The sequence below is a fragment of the Camelus bactrianus genome, chromosome 7 (assembly GCF_048773025.1).
Source record: "Camelus bactrianus isolate YW-2024 breed Bactrian camel chromosome 7, ASM4877302v1, whole genome shotgun sequence".
NCBI classification, from domain to species: domain Eukaryota; kingdom Metazoa; phylum Chordata; class Mammalia; order Artiodactyla; family Camelidae; genus Camelus; species Camelus bactrianus.
The window spans coordinates 41399280-41412883 of NC_133545.1; the positions used below are offsets into that span (position 1 = coordinate 41399280).

At 44.4% G+C, this 13604-nt stretch overlaps 1 protein-coding gene across 2 annotated transcripts in view; it reads right to left on the bottom strand.

Moving 5' to 3' along the window:
• The window catches only part of CHN2 (chimerin 2), a 268979-nt gene that overhangs the window by 26120 nt on the left and 229255 nt on the right, over window positions 1-13604 (bottom strand). For both annotated transcript variants that reach the window (XM_074367307.1, XM_074367308.1), the window contains exon 7: window positions 4836-4913. In XM_074367307.1, the coding sequence (XP_074223408.1) occupies window positions 4836-4913 (78 nt within the window). The remainder of the gene's footprint in view (window positions 1-4835; window positions 4914-13604) is intronic.

A 13604-nucleotide genomic window follows, 5' to 3' on the forward strand; every position in this document is an offset into this window, starting at 1 on the left:
AGGATGGGCAAAGGAGGGCAATGGCATGCCTGCGAGAACGCAGGGCAGGAGAAATACTGGGGATGAAGGGTTGGTACGTTTTATGAAGTCAACAGCGAGGTGGAAAAGTGAGGGGTTTGCATGTGGGAAGCAAACATGGCTTGTTTCAAAGCAAATGACCACTAGACTGGTAAGAATGCAGAAAGAGATGATGGGCATAGAAATTGTCAAGGACCCATAAAATCCAAACTGGGAGGTGGTGATGCTGCCACACCCTGGACGGTCACACACACTTAGCTTCCTGGACTTCTCATCCTGGCCCCCATGATCTTAGAGGGTGGGAAGTGTGTTTAGAAGGAGCATGCTGCAGGAGCACGCAGGTCCACAGGGTGTATCGTGGGCACACGGACACAGCGTGCTGCTGGTGCAGTCTCCGTCTATGGAGAGTGGGGGACAAAAAAGGGCAACTTGGGCAGCCGTTTAACTTATGTCCAGACAAGGCTACTTTAGAGAGTCACCACACAGGAAGCTGGGACAATGGAAGTAAACCTGGGCACGTGTCCCCCTGCTTGCCTGTGTGTAAGATACCAGGTAGCTGCATGGCCAGATCCTCTGGCTGGATGGGGAATGAGAGCTGGCCTGATACACGTGGATCTGGTCTCCATCTTCCCAGCATAGTCAGTGACCCTGGCAAGGACCCACTACCTGGAGCACAACTAACACAAACACAACAAGCCCGAAATGCAGGCAAACTGTGGGGCAGGAAGTGAGGAGGGAAGGTGCAGTCATAGGTAGGCAGGGCTGTGAGACACCTGCTACATGTAAAACAGACACAAATCTCTGTCTCCACCCCTTTTCCCCCACCTGGTGGGGGGTACTTCTCTCTGCTAAGGGGAAGGCAAACACATAGATATGTGTGTACAATGTCAGTTGGGGATCAGTGCTATGGACAAAAGTAAAGCTGGCAGAGGGCTGGGAAAGGGATGGATGGGGGATGGAAGGAGATTGAAGGGAAGATGGAGGGGGAAGGGCTGGAGAAGGGATGGGGGGATGGAGAACACGAGGTGAGGCAGGGGTGTGGTGATTTGCTCTTTAACCTTTAGAACTTTCTAGACCTCTGCTCTCCATCCATATTCCATATAGGGAGAGAAGAGTGTCCCTGAATTACCTGGGTGGAGGGAGAGAATTCAGCAGAAGAAGGAGTGATGTGCACACACCTGCAGCCTGGGAAAGCTGAGAGCACAGCAGGAGAAAGTGCCAAGGGTCATGGGTCGCCACCATCTGGCCCGCCCCAGCTGCCTCTCTCTCCTGGACGGTCTCTTCCCTGCGCTCTACTCACTCCTGGCTCATTTCTCACTCCAAATTCTGACTCATGTCTTTTGTACTACCTGGAATGCTCATTCATTTTTTAAATTACATCTTGTTGACCAGAGAGGAGGAAAGAGGTGATAGAAAACAGAAAAAAGGAAAGGTAGAAAATAAGAAATACAGAGACAGACAAAGCTAAACAGCTAAACACCAAAACACGAGAGAAATGAGAGATGCAAAAAAGATGAATAACAAAGTAATAACAGAAGCCAAACTTACTGGTTACCAGTGACCTTAAGTGACTTACATGTGCTCTTTAAACATTATTACAACATTCTCGTTTTACAGATGAGGACATTGAAGCTCAAAGAACCAAGCTCTTTGCCAAAGAGCACGTCGTGGCCAGGGGTACCAAGCTAGCCACAGCGACCTCATCACTGTGCTAAGTGGGGAAAGAAGGACAGTTATCCAGATTATTGGGGCTCTGGGGGTTCACCGGAGTGAAGATTTCAGAGCTCAGCCACAAACTTTTGTCAGGTAGACCGTCTTAAAGCGAGCTATCCCACCTACGCGAGAGTGCCTCTTTAAGTCAAGTGGATAAACAGATGCAGACATAAAACGCGTTAAATAATGGAGTGGTTTTCCTGTTTATCAAACAGTTTTCCTTGGAGAGAGGGGTCTGTTAATTTCATCACTCCCTCAACAAATACTCTTAGTACCTAGTATGTACAAGGGATCCTGGAAATTTAGGCTTTACATCAGCAACAATTGCATTTGCATACAGTGTTGAAAAATACATAATTATTGCATGATATGAGGCACATCTTTGATTTGTTTCCAAAAGCTTTTGTTCCCAGAGCTGAATGTGGGCTTCTCCTTAGGCACGCTTTGTTTGGAAAGCAAGGACAGAAGGCACGCACTGGGAGCAGAGACAGGGAAGCTTCTCAGAGAGGGGAGCGGGAGGGGCCCCAACCTGTCCAGTGCCGGCTGGGAGGTCCTAGTCATTGCTCATGGTGAAGCTTCTGGGGAGAGCTGGGAGAGGGCTTTCCACCCGGGAATAGTCCTGACTGGGGCAAAAATCTCGCTGCGAAGTGAAGATCTGCCGGCAGGCTTGACTCTCTGGTAGGGGGTGAGTGCAGACAGGATGCAGCAAGGCTCATTTGCCGATAAGCATAAAATGTGATTACTTGTTCTTTTTATTTAACACTTACCTATACCAGACATATAATATCCTCAAATAATAACTCAAATTACAAGCTGAGAGAGTTTTAGAACAAAGCCGACTAGAAATTCACATAAACAAAAAAGTCAGTACAAAATTAAGATATAAAACAAATTCCAAGCAGATGTTGGGGGCCTTTGATAAAAGCTTTCTTTCTTTGGTTAGTTCGGTGGCATGTTACTAAAATCTCACTGCTCTATTTATAGCAGGGACCTGCTTTTAGAATGTTCTTCTAAACCCATGTGGAGTTTCCACTTAAAGTTGGTTGGGGGTGAGGACAGGGCTGAATGAGGGTGGAGGGGGCAGAGAGGGAGCCACCCTCTTTAGCCCCAGACACTCCTTCTTAAGGACAGTGGCACGAACAGCACCATTGAAAGTTACAATCAACTGACACAGTGACTCAAGGGTCTGCCCTGTCTCAAAGATGTCTATTTAAAACACAGAAGAGTACGCTCCTGTCTGGCTTGTGTATTCCATTCTAACAATTTGTCTGTTCTCTTCCTTTTTTTTCTCTCAATAGCAGTAAGTTAGAAGAGGTCATAGCAAATAGATACTGACTTTAAGCAGACATTTAAAAAGCTGCTGGTGTTTTTCAGTGATAAATAATACAGATCATGTTAGCAACAGAATGATTTAAGAAAATAAGATTCAACTATCTTTTGTTTTAAATGTCTTTGTGTCCCATGCAGAGACTGAAGATTAAAAAAGACTAAAATTAGTTTTGAAAGTATCAGTCAATACACTTGTGTGGTTTTCACACAAGCTCAGGCACAGTATGTACAGAGAGAAGCTGTCTGTCCCACGCACACGCACACACACACTGGGACAGGGCAAAGCTCCAGTTGTACCTCAAAGTCAAAAGAATCAGAATTTTCAAGGGGAAGGAAACATTTGTAACTCTGAGATCCATCCTCCATCCATGGTAGTGCAAAGATTCAGGGATTTCTGCCAGAAGTCAGAAAAACACTTTCTTAAGGCCAAAAAAAAAAAAAAAAAAATTTAAGGAGGGTAAAGATAGAAAAGATGAAAGAGACAAAACACAAAGTAGATCTGTCACTATTCAGTGATGGGAGAAATAGCAAGGGCTTCAACAAGGATGGGGACCTATATAATGCAATTCTTCACCCGCATACTAAATGCAGAGGATGAATAATTCCATTCCTCAGTTCAATTATAGCATGGAAATGCCTGAGCTGCTTGCTTTCTAAAAACAGAAGCAGGGCAAACAGACCAAACTAACACAAACGTATATTTAATAGACACACATCTGTCTATATGAAGGATAGGAAAACAACAGAATAAAATAGGTTTCACTGGTCACTACTGACAAAGGGTTATCTGGAACCACCAGTTACTTGTGCTACTGACCCTAAAGGAAATAAGAGTTAAAAAAAAAAAAAAAAAAGAAGAAGAAGACAATTCACATTTTGCTGCCCTTGTCTCGTCTTTGCTTCCTGGATCCTTCATCTCCACTCTCTCCAACTTCCAAATTGTCAGCCCATTCGCCAGGATCAAACCTCTAACCCTGTCCTGTCTCTCCTGCACTCAACAGCATCTCAAGTCAGGTAATTTGGCCCCAGCCCTTCCTGGAAAACAGATCAGGGCGAAGGAAACAGGCCGTAATTTTCTGATGGCAGGCCGTTTCTACCAGTGCTAGTCTGGAACGAGATAGCAGTATTTCCAGTTTATAAATACACATGGGAAAATCCACTTAAACTCCCACTCGCTCTCCGTATCTTTTTATTTGGTCTGGTGAGCTGGATCAAGGCTGCGACCAAAAGGAGATTGGCAAGGGTGCCAGGGCGCCTCCTGCACCCAGAGAACAAACAGAAGCTACTGGATGGTATCTCTTGCCATCATTTGCTTTCACAACTGTCTACACATAAGCCAAGAGTTAGCATCCTTGAAAACAAAAGACAAAACACAAAACGTGAAACGGGCAACTGTTTTCACTTGCTCAGAGATAACAATACTCTTTACTGCTACTCTGAGTGGAAAAGTACCGCTTGATATTCACCAGATGATCTCTAAATGCCAAACACTGGGCATGCTCTGTGTTTCATCGGACAAGGGAATGCGAAGAGGAAATGGGCTCAACCCTCTGGAACTAAGTTAACATACATAAAGGTGTTTCTAGGCATCGGCAGCAAGCAAACTGCTTCCTGAAATCTGCAGTTTGATGTGATACAAAGAAAGGAGCTATATGTGGAAGGCAGAGGAATTTGCTGTCTCATTATTTTACAATCAAGGACCAGATGGAAACCGTCAACTGTCACTCTCCACCTGCCCTTTTATAACAGAGGGAAGGTCGCAGGGGCTCGCTTACCTTAAAGTTGTGTGTCTTCTCATAGTTGAAGTGGTTGTCGTTGTGTGTGAGGGCGGCCCTTCGGACCAGGGAGGAGATCTGTGGACAGGCAAAGAGTTTGAGAGGGGGCCAGAGAAAGCCGCCTTTGACTCCCACCTTCACCCCCAAGGCCACGGCCAGCAGCTCTTGGCGTTTCCTGCCCTGCTTAGGCTTCCGAACCACAGCACACTTTTTCTCGTTTTCCAGCCACAGTTCCTCGGAGAACATCGTGCCCGGACCCCAGGTCTTTCCAGCTTCCTCTGTGGAGCCTGGGAAGCTCAGCGCCGCCAGGTTTTTTTGAGCCGCGGCTAATGTTAGGCAGCAGATTCGAGGCAGCTGCGTCCTGTCGGCAGAGGCCTCCGGCATGTGACCTGGAAGGGCTGGTTTGAGTGATGGAGGGGACTCTGCATCTGAATAAGGACGGGCCTGTTTTGTGCTATTTCTTAAGGCCGACGTGTGCCTGTAACAATAGCACACATTCATGAGCCCAGCAACCCCCAGAAGCTGTATCCAGTCAGCCACTGAGGAATCAATGGAGGAGGCAGGGGCAGGCGGCTTTATTCCTCCTGTTCCAGCACATTGCAAAGGAGAGACCTCAGATACTCGCTAGCATATTTCTCACACACACGCACACACACACCCCCGAACTAGCTCTGATGTTCAAAGCCTGAGGCTGCATCCAATTATTCTGGGGCTCTGAACCCCATCCTGGGCTGAACTCCAGCAGATTAAACCTTTAAACCCTGATGATTGTTTAATCTTATAGGGGTTAAAGCCTGCGTCTCTTTAAAAAAAAAATCTGCCCCAGCACTTGAAAGCTTAATTTTTATTTTTATTCTTATGCATGCATTAAATCAGAACAGTCTGAGCACTGAATGAGGCATAAAAGAACAGTATAGCATTTCGGCTGTGGGTTCCACAAAGTTTAAAAAAGAAGCAGCAGAATGTCTTGCTCCAGGACACCCCATCTTTCTCCCTACCTCAACCACAACCCCCCCATATTCCTTAACTAAAACCAAAACGTAGTTTTTTTCTTTTAAATAAAACATATTCAACGTTAATTCTGTTAGTATCCAAGTTTATCCCCTCCTTGCTCTTAAAAGCATCATCTGTTTGACGGTCTCCTGGGACCCTGGCTTTCTGGTCCCAGGTCTCTGCTCTAAGAGAAATGAGGAAGTCATCGTGTCTTAGAAGTACACCAAATTTGTTGGCAAAGTTCAATGCAGCTAATGCCAGACAGTAAAACCAATGCTTTTGGAAGTAGAAAGCAAGAGCGTAGATGGCTGGACCATCACGTAGATGGGACGGTCCATGAATTTCATCCTATCCTCCATGAGGCCCCATGTTCCAGCCCCTCCAACCAGCCCTGGGGAGAGTAACAAAAGATCAATCTTTTTTCTTGTGTAATTCTTTATTCCTGGCAATTACTGTCATTCCAACTTGGTTCAGAAGCCCATCTCCTCATTTCTCCTCTTTTTACTTTCAATAATAACAATAGCCAATTTTTATATTGGGCTTTGGAACACAATAACATGTCATACCAGACGGTATTCAGAATGTGTTAAGTGCACTTACTCATTTAACCTTCAGCTCATGCACATGTAAAACAAGACTTTTATTCCCATTTTGTGGATGAAGAGATTAAGACACCAAGAAGCATCTCAAGGACATGCAGCTGGTTTAAGCAGCAGAGCCAGGACCAGAGCCCAAAACACCTGCATCCAACATCCATGCTTCTGAACACCACGTCCCACTGCCCACGTAAGTGATGCAGCGCCACATCCTCCACCGTGTCTTGCCAAATGCTTTATCTGAAATATTGGTCAAGTCTGCCCTCTCCTTGCCATTGCTGTCTCACAGTAACTCAGACCCTTGGTATCTCTCCGGTCCACCTCATACACAGCTGCACAACAATCTTTTCAGTCCAGTCACCACTCCACATCTGCTCAGACAGTGTCAGTGATTCTCCATGGCTTGACTGTATCCTTGCATCATGCGTTTTTCATGAGCTTGTCTCCTTCTATCCATCTTTTCTATTTCCCTACACTCTTCTCCACAAATCCTATAAACCTCTCCTCCGACATACTCAACGTCCCGCCTTGGTAGCCCACTCTGTCCTTTAGCATCTCCCAGCATCATTTCCATGTCTACATAGTCACCAGCCTTCACATTCCAACTCAAACGCCACGCTCTCCAAAAAGACTTCTCAAAACTCTCCACTGGAGGCAAACACTCTCCTCTGCAATCCCACAGTGTTTTCCCTACGTTTTTCTTATTTCACTTATCACTTTCTATCTGTGAGTGATTTACAGCAGGTCTGCCATATTGAGAGCTTATTGTGACACGTTCTACATCTGATCCACCTGCTTCTTCCTACAAGAGTGCCCAATAAAATTCCTTGCCATAGTAGGCACTGGATAGAAGTTGCCAGGAAGCACCTGGAAATCAGAGTCATGGAGGAAGGTGTGCAAAAGTGGCTGCATAGGGTGGGGTCTCTTGCCCCACCCATCACCAGGCTTTAGCTTCCAAGGGCATGAACCTCCAGGGATCTGCCCTCCTGACGTCTCCACCAGATCCCTTTGCCCTCCCTTCCCATTCCCCAGTCTTGAAAGACATCTGCCACTCACAGGGATTGAGTGAAGGTTTGGCATACATTTAACAATCTTCCAGTCCTCAGCCTAAAGGCAAAAAAACAGAGAGGAGGACTAAGGGTCCCTTCCCAAAACTTCACTACTAGCAAATCAAGACAGCGAGTCTTTCAATGGCGAGTCATTCTATCTAAGAACATAGTCTGTGATCTGAATTACACTTATCCGGCTGTATGGTTTTAGAATCTGATAAAATAACTCTTTAAATGGAAAATGGGCAAAAGGGGTCTCCTTTTCCTTTTGGCATGTGGGTGGCTGAATACAAGAAGATTTAATATTTTTTCTTGTGTCTGTGCCTTTACTTATACAAGTAATTTTTATTTCTATTCATGATAGTGATTTCTTTTTCAGATATTTGTTCAATAGAATTTACCCAAACACAAGACACATTCAGACGTGGGAACAGACATGGTTCACTTAAGATGGATCTTACGGGGGACTGTTAAGTGTTAGCATTTGAGCAAGTATTATTGTGAGTAGGGTGGATGACCCTGGATCACCCTATTTATAAAAGGAAAAATGATTACAAAGGTCTCTTGGTAAAAACCTCCCTCTTAAACAGCCCCACCACACAGAGCTCTTCTTTATCCAAGCTCCTCCAGGACAGCGGCTGGGTTTCTTTTATAAACCCACAAAGTCTCACACACGTTTTCTATACACAGAGACAGGCTGGTGGTCTTTTTCTAACAAAAATTTTTATCTGCCCTATTTTTATTCATACATTCATTAGACGAAGCACATTTCCCTACACGCTCTGTTTAAATCTGAGATTCTCGACCTTGAACGACTGATATTGGGGCTGGATCATTCGGGGTTGTGGGGACTGTCTCGTGCGGTTGTAGGATGTGTAGCGGCATCGCTGGTCTCTACTCACCAGGTATCAGTAGCAGCCTCCAACTGTGATATCAAAAGTCTCTCCAGATGCTGCCAAATTTCTCCGCGGAGGCAAAACTGCCTCCAGTTGAGAATACCAGGGCTGGATTAATAACAAATATTTGCAGCATGCTTCCTCTGTGACAGGTGTTATGCTAAGCACTTTGCCTATATTGGCTCAGTTAAGATTTACAACCCTTTGAAGTAGGTACTGTTATAATCATCCCCACTTTACCGATGAGGAAATGGGAACTGAGCATTTAAATGATTTGCCCAAGGTTACGCAGCTCGTAAACAGCAGAGCTGAGATTAGAACCCTGGCACAACTAACTAAGTCTTTGCTTTTCTTCCCCCAGGACCAAGTTTCTTTATTTTTTAATTATGGTAAAATATGCATAACAAAATGTACCATTTTAACCATTTAAAAGTATGCAATTCAGCGATTCAGGGGCATTAAGTACATTCACAGCGTTCTGCAATCATTATCACTATCTAGTTCCAGAGCATTTCCATCTTTTACCCACTAAGCAGTCACCACTCCCCTCTCCCTCCAGCCTCTGGTTTCCATATATCTGCTTTTTCTCTCTATGGATTTGCCTATTCTCAATATTTCATACAAATAAAATTATATGATCTCTGGCCTTTTGTGACGGGCTTCTTTCACTGGGCATGTTTTCAAGATTCATCCCTGCTGTGGAGGGCATCAGTACTTCTTATTGATGAATAATAATCCACTGCACAGATGTGCCGCATTTTGTTTGTCCATTCACCAGGTGATGTAAATTGGGTTGTTTTCACCTTCCGGCTACTATGAATGGTGCTGCTACGAGCAATCTGGAACTCAAGGTTTTGTCCGAACACCTGTTTCAGTTCTTTTGGGTATACCCCAAATCTATGCTTTTAATCACCCTCTAAACTGCCTGTCATCCAAATAATGCTCACATTAAAAAATAGGCAGGAGTTAAACGTCAGAATTACTCTCTTCCCCATTGTTAACCTGTTAACAACTCACAGGACTGGTGTTCCCTGGTCTGGTTTTTAAAAGAGGAGACTTTTGTTCTCTCTTGGGCCTCTGCCAAACACAGGCATGCCTTACGGTACTTTTGGAAGTAGGTGGGGCTATAAATAAACGGTGAAATAAGCTCACCACTTCCCTTTTCCTTTTTTATAAATAGGGCTTGGGATTCTATTTTCTTTGTATGGCCTCTCACTGTTCTTTGTCTCTATGATTAAGGTCCTGGGTCCAAGAAGGAATCAAGCAACGAGAAGGCAGTGGGAGGTTGTCAGATGTAGACAAGGAAGCAAGGACGGGTCAGTGGGCAGGAGGATGCCGGGAAACAAAGCATGTTGGGGTGCGCATGTGCATGTAAAGTGCCCAGGGACGATGGGAGAAGTGCTGAGTTTAGTCATCCAGCATCATAAACCCAGAGGGGACCTCAGAAGCTCACCTAATCAAGGGCCCTTCTCCACCTGGCTTCAGGCAGGCCTACCTCTTGGCCTCTGGGGACCACATCATTCTGCCATTTTAGTACCAATTTCTAGAAAAGGGTGATTTACCATTGATCTGCAACTCTTCTACAGATTTCACGTATATTCCTGTGGTCCATTTTAAGGAGGGATTTTTGAACATGTCATCATCAGTCCCAAGACAGTGTCTCCCCACTATTCCAGTCCTATTCTGAGCCCCCCCAGGACCCCCTCTCACTTGCATTTCTTGAGTCTGTTGAAAGCCTGAGCTATACCCCTGCAACAAACACCACCTGCAGCTGCAGGCGTCTGCTGCCTTGTGGCAGCATATGAAGTGAAAATCTGTATTACTAACGCTGATAGGCCGTCGTGAGGACAGCTCTCTAATATACTGCCGGAATTTGTAAGCAGTGACTCGTTGCTGGGGAAAAAAGCTCAGTTTATCAAATGCCTCATGTGCATTGACCCAATGATTCTATTTCTAGGATTCTCTCAAGAAAGTCTTCAGATAAAGAATTATAAGATAGATAGATAGACAGACAGATAGACAGATAGATAGATAGATATTTATCATGACAATAATAACAAGAAGTGAGAAAAGGCTTAAACATCCAAGACAGGGAAAAGGTTAAATAAATTATGGTACAAACATGTAATGGAATATTAGGTAGACACTAACAAAGATGATTAAAATCACTTTTAGTAATGATGAAGGGATATGCCCCTGATATAATGTTGGTGAGAAGTAGTCTCTTGAATCTAATACAGTGTGATTTCAGTTTTGTAAGTAGATGCATGCAAAAATATCAGAAGGAACACACCAGGATATCTCCAACACACCAAACTATTGGTTCTCTCCAGGTGGAGAAATTTTAATTAACATTAATTTTCTTCTTTGTTCTTTTGTGTACATTTTGAGCTTCCTACAATGGTTATGTTCTAGTTCCATTATATAAAATATAGATTTTTAAAAGTACACTATAAAAAAACTTTGCTAGCTTTAGTGTACACAGATGGTAGACTCTTTACATCATAGGTAACCTTTGAGCTTATTTAATCTCACCTATTCTTTCTACAGTGGAAGAGACCAAGGGTCAGAGAAGCTCAATGATTTGCACCTCCCTCCCCCATCAGAGAGTTATTCTATAACTAGATCCAGAACCAGATCCAGATCCAGGTTCTCTTGTCTGCCACTTGCACAGCTGTGCTTCTCACACTTTGATGACCTCAGGACTCCCGGTGGGCTGGTTCAGACACAGACTGCTGGGCCCTAGCCCCAGGATTTCAGTCAGTGTGAGACCTGGCCTAAGAATCTGCATGCCTGACGAGTTCCCAGTGATGCTGATGTTGCTGGTCCAGGGACCACACTTTGAGGACCTTTGTTTTATGCTTTCCTCTGAACCTGTGAGTCTCAGCCTTACCTGATCATGAGAATCGCCTGGGAAACAAATGAAGAAACAAACAAAACACACATTTAAGTTCTACCTCAGACCAATGAAATCCAAATTTCTGGGGATGGGCTTGGATTTCTAAAAAAATTCCCCAGAGGATTAAAATGTGCATCTGGCACTGAAAGCCACGGTGCTAACCTCAAGCACTTCAATTCAAGGGGATTGTTGGTGAAGACAGAGGTATGAATGTGGTAAGTGCTACTAAAAACCACCCAACCATAGGAATCCATACTTTTTCAAACACAGAATGTGATCATGTTTCTATTCCTGCCCACCCCACCCCGACTTCATCACGCCACTTAGAACCTCCACAGACTCTTAAGCTAAAGGTAAAAACCCATACCATGGCCTACAGGTGCCTGTGTGGTCTGGTCTCTGCCATCTTTCCAGCCTCTCCTCCCACCCTTTCTTCTTGCCACCTTAAGAATATATAACCATAAACTAGCAGGATGATTTTTAAATTATTACCTACAACCTTCCCTAGACTGGTAGTTTTAAGAGATCAGATATTGTGTGTGCTCGAGTCACAATTAAGACCCCAGTGTCATACCTCAAACCTGGCACAAAATAGGTGATTGCTAAATTTTGCTGAATGAATGTCCATGGCTATAAAACATCTTGAGGTCAAAGGACCACCACGGAGGCTTATCATCATTGCTACCTATTTCTCTAGTCAATTTACTCTTGTAAGTCTCTGATATAAAATCCAGGGGCCATGCCCTTTGGGGTTTTCCTTTGACCAAGCTATCAGATTTCTGGTGTCACAAGATGAGGTACTGGGAACAGGGGGACCCTGCCCCAGGGTCAGGCCCTCAGGGTCACAGTTAAGTTTGGGACTAGAATAATATTAAAAGTAACATTGTATATTTGTGGACCACATTATATGATATGGTATCTCTGTAACGAAGCAAGATCCTATGGGGCTTTCACAGGACAGGCCGCCCCCGCCCCATCCTCTGCCTGTCTCTTGTTTGTAGAAAAGCCGTGGTCTCCCAGACTTCACCTAAGTCACAACCACCTGGCTCAAGAATTAAAAATTGAAAGGATGTGAACATGTAGTGATAAAAACAGCCATTGGGCCAGGAGAACTGGTAACAATTTAAACAGTAAATCAGCCATATGGTAGTCACAGAATCTTTAGTTCCTCCCTGAAGTACATAGATAAGAGTATCTGATACACATTCCTGAGTTGTTTTATAGATACTAGGGCCCCTACTAATTGAAAGAAGTTAACTAGCTGATGACCCTGACCGGCTGGAGTGTGAGGATTGATAATATTAACCCATGACATCGCTCTGTTACCTCGCCATCCACCAGAGGATTGTGCGTGAACTGATCACATAACCTGTGACTTCCCTCTCTCTCTTTACCTTTAAGTGCTTTCCTGAAACCCATCGGGAGTTCAGGTTTTTTGAGCTTTAGCTGCCTTGGACTCCTTGTCTGGTGCCTTACAGTAAATGCTGCACTTTCCTTCGCCATGACCCTGGGTCGGTAGGTTGGCTTTACTCCATGAGAGAGCAGACCCAAGTTTGGTTTCGTAACATCTCTTTTCTATGAGAAAGGTGCGGGGGTGTCATTATTTTCACTTTACAGATAAGGAAACCGAGGTCCTAATGGGCGTGTCCTGGAACGGAGTCAGATCTGATTTTCTTCCCATGGAAATCCCTGGCCCTCCTGTCGTCCCTACAGATCAGGGTGGCAACACTCACAGCTGACGCAGGGCGCGCTCCACCTCTCTGTTCCTAGACAACTTATTACAGACTTTTGAAATGTCTCCCCTCCCGCCCTTAGTTCTCCTGCTAACTATACCTCCAGTGACTGGCGTGAGGCCAACATTAGCTCTCACGAAAGTTTTCTTGCAAGAAAAATAAACAAAGCTGCTTTTTTTTTTTTTGCAGTCTTTCTATTTTTCTTGCCTTCCATCAAAATGTCTCTAATTTTAAAACAGTTCCTTTTCTTTTTTTGCTTAGACCATCAGTGTACTTCCCACACAGATGTCTGGGGTTCTGGGGTTGGGTGATGAATATGGCTGCACATCATTTCCCCAAAGCTATGAAATATTAAAGCCTGCCCCTATCCAAAGATACCCAGCAAAATGCTTAGTCACTTACTCAGCCCAGAGTGGTGGTGAGAAATCTGTTTTTTCCTTTGTTTTCACTCTCTGTGAGTCACACTTAAATAAGAAAAAAAAAAAAAAAAAAAAAAGGATTCTTATAACTCAGTTAATAACCCTGAAAAGCAGAAAGTCAAATTAAGGTATTTTCAGGGCACCTTACTCTAAGCTGTGGTCTCTGGATTAGCAGCATAAGCCT